Raw genomic sequence first — 8,756 nt, 5'->3', positions numbered from 1 at the left:
CCTATTCAGGATGAAAATTCTTACTCCTGAACTATTTGATTTCCACATTTTTAAATTTTGTGTTTAGTCCTCATCCTCTTCTCTCTCTCGTCTCTTTTTTTTTTTTTTTTTTTTTCAGTGTTACAGCTCCATTTTATTTAGAAGATAGCAAGAGGGAGAAAGGGGGAGAGAGAGGGAGAGAGAGAGAGAGAGAGAGAGAAGAGCGCACGCACGCAGGAGAGAGAGTCCCCTCTCGTCTCTTTTTAAGTTAAAATGTTTGCTGTTTTAAATACACTTTTAGTAAGCCCTAGAGAGGAAGGCAGAACTGACTTCTTCGACATTTCCTTCCGTCTTCTGGTTTGGTCCTCTGCCTTTGCCTGAATGTTGTCCTGGAGTTATCCAGGTATGCAGAAGTGTGTGCTAAAAGCAGACTTCAGAACTTCAAATTAATCTTCTCTGACACTCTGGAGGCTAGGACAAGTTCTACTGAGTAGCTTAAAAGAGCAGTAATGCTATCGTTTTCTCAAGTTGTTGTGCATGGAACACTCTAGAGCTCTCACGTTTTCCTTCAGGAATATCATCTTTGCTCACTGTTGACCCAGAGTTGTTTTTTAACACTTCACAGTCGGTGGATGTGTCAAATAGAATGTGTCTTCAGATGAGAGTTTACAATACTCTTCAAGTTTTCTTTCTTTTTGGAAAATTATAAGCCAACTATAGCTGTTCTTGGTGCTGTGTTGAGGGAAAGAATCACACTAGCTATTTCAGAAGACTTACCAGCCATTTCTGGTAGCACCTCAACCATTTGAAAGAATTTCGAGGTGTGTAAAAATTTGTTAGTAAACTACTTGGATTATCCCTGCTGTTACCAGTGTTATATCATTTGTCATAATTGAATTGCCTCTCAGTAAAGCCCAGGAAAAACTTTATTTAGGAGGATTTGCAAGAGCTATGTTATTTATCTGCCTTTGTTTTTTCAACAAGAAATGAAATGATGCTGTAAGCTTTCCAACATTCAAAGACAACTGGGAGGAATTGGCAAAATATTGAATCTTTGCTTTCTAGACCATATATTTTGTCTTACAGATCCCACTCTTCCGGGCCTGAATTTGACATTTTCTTTTAGAAATTACTTTTCATTTCTAGCAACAGCCCTTTACACTTTACATGAGAAAAGATAGTAAAGTGGAATTTTATTACAATCTTGCTTGAGAAATGGGGGAAATAATTCTTGAAAACCGACAAACTCAGGTGTACCTAGGTACAAATATAGTACTCTTACTTTCGCCAGCTTTTCCATCACACTGTTATATTTGTTTCTAGCTGTTGGTGTAAGTGGCCAGGGGACACCTATAATACATTACCAAATATTTGGCAGAACATTGGTTTTCTGAAGTAGACTATTTAGTTGTGGATTTTGCTTATTTCTGTAGATTTCTTTGATTTCTCTTTTGAATTCACCAGGATAAAGTATATTTATTTGCATTTCCCCAAGCAAAGGAGTTTTATTTTACTCTGAACAAAGTGAAAGTTAAAATACTGATCAAGTGGGCAATTGCTCTGGTCTTAAAAAGAACCAGTGATAATATCAATGATACCTTACTCTTGTATAGACTGTTTTCATGCTGTCTCTAATCCTTGCAGCAGTTATGTAATGTAGGCACAGCCCCATTTTGCTGATGAAGAATGAGGCTCTGAGAGTGTTAAGGCTTACACTGCTAGTATATATCAAAGGTAGAACTAGGAGCCTGGTGTTTTGACTCTTTAGTCTGGTCTAATTTTGTGTTTCCTCTCTTTAGAAAAACCTTGTCTATTTTTCTGAACTAAACCAATCTGAAACTCCCTGGCTTTCCCACTCAAGCAGAAATCAGGGCTCTATCTCCTGAGGGCCACTTTAGGTTATAGGCTAGCCCAAGAAAAGTTTTCCTTAGCTCAAAGGAGGATTAAGCTGCCCAGCCAGCTGTCTCCAAAGTTTGGGAAGTGCTTTGCCCTTGCTGGATACCCAGACCTCAGTAAAAGAGAACTACTGAAATTGCTAATGTGTAAGCATGATCTTTTGAACAGCTTATTTAAATTGTTTAGCAGAAATGGCTTTAGTGAATGGCTAGAGTGGACTTGAGGATCATTTGTCATGATCCTGGTAGTATAGGGAATTCGGAGTCTTCCCTCTGGCCCGGCAGCAGTATGCTAGTCAAGTGTTTCACCTAGAAAGTGTTGATAGAAAATTGAAATTTTGCAGAAACCTCATCATGCTAAGAACATCTTAAATGCAATAAATACCATAAAATGCAAGTGCCTTTGAAAGCAAAATTCAGAGTTGCATATCTCAAGGTAAATCAAAGTAAATTATGACAATTACTTTAAATTTGTATAATTTGAGACTGGATTGAATGTATCTCCTAAAACATAACACTTTTTTTTTTCCCTGATGATCAGTGCACTACAAGTCTTTCTAAGACTAATAGGAAAACAAGATCTTTATACTTAAACCTATCTTATTAAGAGGAGGTTCTGAAATCAAGAGGCCATCGCTGCTGCATCCCATGTATGCAGTCAGAATGAGGCTCCTGCTTGTGCAGTGTAAAGCCAGAGGGCAGTGTTGCTGCTGTTCCAAGCAGCCGTTTCTGGGACTCCTGTATGACGTCATGGCAGAAGGAAAATTAAAAACACGAAAACTATTTCAAAATAGACTTTTAATGTAGTTTTTAGGCCAAAGGAAAAGCTGATCATACATTGTCTCCAGTGGACCATCTGCCAGAATAGGGCCACCTCAATCCAGCTTTGAAGGCCCTGAGTCAGTCTTAACCGCCATGATTTCCCTTGATTCATGGATTTGTGTATGCTTCTCACGCATCATAAGGCACATTTCACTCTTGAAGTTCCCACCACCTACACTATTTCATTTAGCTGCAAAAGCAAGCTTCCCAGTGGGAGTCTCCCCCCCACCCCACCCCCGCTCCCCCAAGGGTTCTTAATCTTCAAGGAGTTTGAGAATTTCATGATTCTCTAGAACCCTCTCTCCAGAAGTACCTACACATAATACAAGCCTACATACAATTCCATGGGGCTCACAGATTCGAAAGCCCCCTATGTTTCTGAGGAACCAGGTGAAAGAAGCCTTGTGCTAGTGATTTGAGCAATGCATTTGGTCTAGGGAAACGCAGAGGGCAGGTAAAGATGGGCTGGGTAACCATGATGAGGGAACAGTCAGTTTCAATTTTGACTTGGGGGCAGAAACGAATTCCCAGGGCCTCCTGCACTTTGAAGAGCAGAACTACTTAAGGACTAAGCAGCTATCAGCAGTTTAGAAGACTGAGAATAGGGGCTGTATAGGGATGGTGCAGGGCTCCCACTTGGCCCCCCCAAGGACTTAATTTAGCTCAAGCAGAAGCTTTACATTTGCAGTGAGGGGGCATTTCTAGTTTGAGTCTCATGGAAAGGTGGACAGCTCCTATTCCTTTTCTTGATATAGGGAGCACTTAAGTATTGGGCATTTAGAGTTAAGTCCTTGGACTGCCCCAAATGGCCATTTCCTCTATAAATATAATATTTCCTAGCTCTGAATATTTTAACATAAAGAGCTGCCTCACAACTGTTTATTCAACCATTGCTTGCACTAAGAAAGCAAGACAAGTGCCTTTCCCAGGCATCCAAGGACTCCTTCCAGCCTTACGGGAGGAGGGGGAAATTACTAAAAACCCACTTGTAGGAGTGAAATGAGGCTGTCAGTTGTCCAACCTGACAAATGGCCAAATTAGGTTTACATTTTTGTTAATAGACTTTTGAATGGCTATTGAGAAGCAGAATTAAATTTTAAGCTGCTGATCATAGTTACTTCCTACTCCCCAAACACCCAACACTGGTTTATTTCTCCAGCATCAAGAAAGAAAATGAAGGCACTAGAAAACAACACACTTAAGTATTGAAGATAATTAAATCTTTATATTTTGCTGGAACTATATATTGTAGCACACTAAAACCCATTCAAGGGAAAACGGGGCAAACTGAATAAGGTTTGTTTTTGAAAATGGACAAATTAAATGCTTCCTTTACCCCTCCCCCCAATGCAATCACATAAATCAGTATTACTTTGAATTAGCTCTAGAAATCACACAAACTATGTTACATTTACAAATATTTATTATAACTAGAATGAATTTAATGGTTCTCAGATTTGGCCACCTTATAGCTCCATGTAAGGAGATTCTTAACAGAAAACTGCATTATAACCTGGTCAAGTTACTTACACATTAAAAAAGAAAAAAACTCCTAAAAAGGAAAACAAGGAAAGCAACCCTTCAGTTTCACATAATTAAAGAACAGGAGAAAGCACACAAGCTACATCATAGCTAAATTGACCGAACCAACCAAAGCCAGGGGGGATTTCTTTTCTGATTATGTGTCATAAAAAGGTCCACTGTCTTATATACACATGTATATAATGTTACATTCCATCACTGTAAAAAGTCCCCTTTGCCCCCTCCCCCGGAAAAGTTTCAGTCTAGTCTCCAAAGTTGGACAGCGGCGCTCGCTCCTGCTGCCGGTGCAGTTCGTTCTCCGTCAGCAGCTGGAGGTTTTCCGCGCGCAGCCGGTCCAGCTCCAGCTCCAGCTCCCGCACACGCGCGTCGTCGCCGTCCAGCCGCTGGCTTTCCAGCCGCAGCCGATTATTCTCGTCCTCCATACGCGAGAGGCACTTCTCCAGCTCTAGGTACTCTTTGATGAGCTCCTGCTTGCTCATGTTCTGCAGGCTCTCCGCGTGGTACCGCTCATAGGTCTCCGAGAAGTCCCGCTGCAGAAACTCGCTGCCGTCTCCTCCCATCCCGTCGCTGCCCCCATCCTCCTCGCCCGCTTCTTCCATAAAGTCCTCATCGCTGGTGTCGTCGGATTTGGCAGCGGCCCGTTTGGGATAGAGGCCGGTTTTAAGATCCGGCTCCTCCTGGTCGTGGTCATCCATGAGGAACTGCGTGGTGTTATAGGGAGCAACTGGCTGGCCCTTGGCGAACATCTCGGCTCGAATCCTCGAAGCTCGCAGGCTCTGTTTTTCATCGAACTTTTTCTTCTCCTCCCAGGTCAGCGTATAGTACGGTTTCCAAAGCCGCTTCTTCTTGGAGGGGCGTCTCCTATGTTTTTTCTTGCCCACCTGTCTCTGCTGCGGGGGAGCTCCGCCAGCGGACAAGTCGTCCCCATTCTGGCCCTTCTCACCCGCTTCCGGACAGCTGGATTCTGGGCAGACCTGGGTCTTAAGGGGAGACGGCTGGGGTTCCAGGCTCCCTTCCCCCCCGTGCCCTGGAGAGCCACCCGACTTGGGGGACGCTCTCGATTGCCACCTACTGTCTTCCTCCGGCACCCGCTCCTCCGCGCCTGGGGGGCGATCAGGGTTCCGTTCTTCATGGACAGCAACAGCACCTGTACAGTTGCTAGTTTGAGGCTGGTGCTGAAACTCTGACAAGAGTGGCTCGGCCATTGCTAATAGAATCTTCTTCTCGAAGTTTGAAGAATGTTGGCTGTAAGTCCTTAAGGAAAAAAAGGTTTGCTTTTCTCTGCAAAAATGTCCAACACAGTCCTCTTCGGTCTGTAATTCCTGCAGTGTTGCCTTTAGCCAGTCCTTCTGTCAGCAAACTCCAATTGCAATTTGGGGGCGCTCAAGTCAATAAAGGGTTAAGCGCCCAGAGCGCGGCTAGATAGCGGGTCCAAGGGGGTGCAGCAGCAGGAACAGTACGTAATGTGCAGAGGGGGTGGGCTTCAAGCCTTCCCGCAGACCGCCCCCGCGATCGAGAAGTTGGTGGGCAAGAAGATTAGGTTAAATCCAATGGGTTAAACCCAGCCCCGAAGGGGTTAAAACTACCCGATGACGCTGACTCCAAGGGGCCGGATCCACAAAGGGTTAAATCCCCTGCCGCAGAGCCCACAGGGGGTTAAAGTCCCAAAGCCACCTCCTCCCACTTCCACGGGTGTCGCTCCAAGCCGAGCTCCCCGTTCCCTAGGCCCGGCCGGAGCCTCAGCCGAGGACAGACAAACTCATCTCCCCTTTGGCTCGATGCTCTCTGCTCAGCTCTGTTCTCCTCCGCCTCCTCCTCTTTTTCCTCCCTCCCTTCTCCCCCTTCCGACAGCTCCTCTTCCGCCTCCTCCCCCAACTTCCCCTCCCAACCTGCCTCTCCACCTGCCAACTTCCAACTGCTGCCTCCCAACCCTCTGCGCCCCTTTTATATAGAAGCCGGTCCGCCCCGCCCATGCGCATGCGTGACTGAGTCCCCATCGCAGGAAGCTGGGAGTCGTAGTTCCCATCTTTCAGGCCCGCCGTCCTCGCGCGCCGTGCGACGTAGCCAATCCCAGGACGCGTAGGGGGCGTTTTCCAGGCCGCCTCCTTCCATCGCTTATCCCTCGCTAGAGAAACGTGAGAGCCCATTGGTCAAAAGGCACACGTCTCGCCGAGGAAGGAAGGCCAATCGCAGAGAAGATGGGGCGGATTCTGGACCATACCATTCTGCTTCAGGAATACAAGAAGATTCGATGGCCTGTGAGGGCCTGCACAGAATATTTTTATGAAACGGTGCGTCTTAAAGGTTATTATCCTATTCTTTTCTCAGCGGAAAGGTTCTGAAGATCACAAACATTTGTTAACTTAAGCGAGAATGGTTTACCCCTAAAAAGTAGTCCCTAAAGTATAAACGAGTATTTAATTCTGTAAATAGAGATGTTGATCCATGGCTATTAATTCTCGATTCTTAAGATTACAAGAATGGCTTCAAGGTGTTGATTAGTGACTGGGATTGACGTTTGCGGAAGGATATTGCGAACACTTTTTTTTTGTTAAAAAAAAGCGCATGAAGAGGTAAACAAATGAAGAATAAAAAGTGCCGCCTTAAAGGGACAGTGTGACTGCCTTACGGCAGCAACCTCTGACTAGGCCTCGGAAGATGAGAAAGCAGGTTCGAGTCCCGGGTGACGTCCACTCCCGGACTACGCTGGGACCCTTAGCGGAAAGTGGCGGAGTCCCAGCCCCAGCGTAGTCTTTCACGGCCGCCCCCGCCCAGGGGCCAGTGCAAAATGGTGGGCCGTGGCTGATTTCTCTCTTCGGCGCCGGAAAGTGCTGGGTGTGCGCCCTGGGATCCCCCGAGACCCTGGGATGTAAGGCCTCGCTTCCCTTCTCCCTCACCGGGCCTCAGCTTCTATCGAAGAAAATGGCCTCCTGGGGCCCTCTTGGTCTGTGCAGTTGGGAATCGACCATGAAATTTTCCTGAGCCTGGATGGGAGTCCAGGGCAGCGGATGAGCCTCTTTGTTGGGGGATGGGTTCGAAATTAATTCTGAGTTGAAATAATCAACCCTGGCTACTCGAGAGAGAAGTCACAGACTGGAAAGAATCACCCACTGAGGCTCTTCCTCGTCAGTGGACGCTGGGCAACACCGGCAGGGAGGCAAGAGCCAGAGGCTTCCCTGAGGAGGAAACCTTGCCCAGAAATGGGGGCAGAGGGATTCTGGCCCAGAACTGTGGGACAGATTCATGGGGGGCGGGGAGGGGGTAGGGCGGCGCGCTACATAACTCTCCTTGTGAAAATTCTCCAGATTCCAGGCTTCCGCCCAAAGGACAGGGGCTGAGGGCCAGGAGTAGCCGAAACCCTCCACTCAAATCACTTAGGTCTACAATCTTTCATGCTGCAGTCCATGGGGTCGCAGAGTCGGACACTACTGAGCGACCGAACTGAGCTGAAAATCTTACTGTAATCTCAGTTTTTCCCATTTGCCACACACCGTGACTCCTGTTTCTTCATCAACAGCCCTGTCTTATATTCCAGCCGCTTTCCACCGCACAGAGTTCCTTTGCACACAGAACCATTTGCTCCTCCACAGCCCAGTGAGTTAGGCAGGGTAGGGATTCTTGTCTCCATTTTAGAGATAAGGAATCTCTGAAGCTCAGAAATTAAGTGACTTGTCCAAGGTCACATGACAATTAAGTGACACTTTCAGCTAAAGCGAAGGTCTCTGTGACTCCGTGCTGTTTTTCTATCACAAATACAAAAGTCCGTTTTTTTGTAAGAACTCTGGATTTAGTTCCTTTCCATCTGCAACACTTTCAGCCAACTTCTGGCCCTCTTTTTCTTTCCTTTTTTTTTTTTTTTTGCCTCACCTGGAGGCATGTGGGATCTTAGTTCCCCCACTAAGGAAAGAACCTGGCTCCCTACAATGGAAACAGTCTTAACCGGTGGACCGTCAGGTTAATCTCACATTGGATAAGAAGGCACAATGGTGAGTAAAATTTCATCCGTGCTACTCAAGGACTGTGTAGAGAGGCCATCAAACCTACGGTAAGCCAAAATGGCAGATGATGAAAATCCTGATAGGAGCTTGTGAGCCAGCTTGCTTAGGAGTTGAGAATTGTGGACATGTTTCATGGAGGAGGTGACTTCGTGGCTGTCTAAAACACGAAGCATTTTCAGGCAGAGTGGCATGAGCAGGACATTTATGACGAGTAGGCGTCTTGTCCCAAGACAGGACTTGTCTGGGGATTCAGGAGTGGTTTCGTGGGGAAGTGGTTATGGGCATGCCCAGAGGGAGAGGCAAGCAAGAGTGACCCTGAGGCACATCCAGATGTTTTGAGATGGAACATCCTAGTCTGTTTTCCCTGAGAACTCAGGTCTTTCTGAAAACCTGCCCCTCTCGTATGCTGCTTCATCAGTCATGCAAGAAGCTTCGCAGGAGCAAGAGCTTCTCCTCAACAGTGGGAGTTCCCTGAGGAAAAGTTTTTGGAGAGAACTCGACTGGGAGTCAGAGACCTCAA

The 8,756-nt window shown here is 46.3% G+C and overlaps 2 protein-coding genes across 2 annotated transcripts in view; one reads left to right on the top strand and one right to left on the bottom strand.

Annotated features, from left to right (window-relative positions):
- Nucleotides 1–3,901: 3,901 nt before the first annotated feature.
- HEXIM1 (HEXIM P-TEFb complex subunit 1) lies at nucleotides 3,902–6,065 on the bottom strand. The gene has a single exon (XM_019980761.2). It carries the CDS (start codon nucleotides 5,441–5,443, stop codon nucleotides 4,481–4,483), a length of 963 nt encoding a protein of 320 aa, XP_019836320.1. The 5' UTR covers nucleotides 5,444–6,065; the 3' UTR covers nucleotides 3,902–4,480.
- A 719-nt stretch (nucleotides 6,066–6,784) lies between these two features.
- Nucleotides 6,785–8,756, top strand: part of PLCD3 (phospholipase C delta 3) — a 31,984-nt gene continuing 30,012 nt past the window's right edge. The window contains exon 1 of the mRNA XM_070773638.1: nucleotides 6,785–8,224. The gene's annotated coding sequence lies outside the window, so the exon portion shown is untranslated. The remainder of the gene's footprint in view (nucleotides 8,225–8,756) is intronic.

The sequence above is a fragment of the Bos indicus genome, chromosome 19, assembly GCF_029378745.1.
Source record: "Bos indicus isolate NIAB-ARS_2022 breed Sahiwal x Tharparkar chromosome 19, NIAB-ARS_B.indTharparkar_mat_pri_1.0, whole genome shotgun sequence".
NCBI classification, from domain to species: Eukaryota; Metazoa; Chordata; class Mammalia; order Artiodactyla; family Bovidae; genus Bos; species Bos indicus.
The sequence above is the reverse complement of the archived record's forward strand: the minus strand, read 5'-3'. Positions and strand labels throughout refer to the sequence as shown.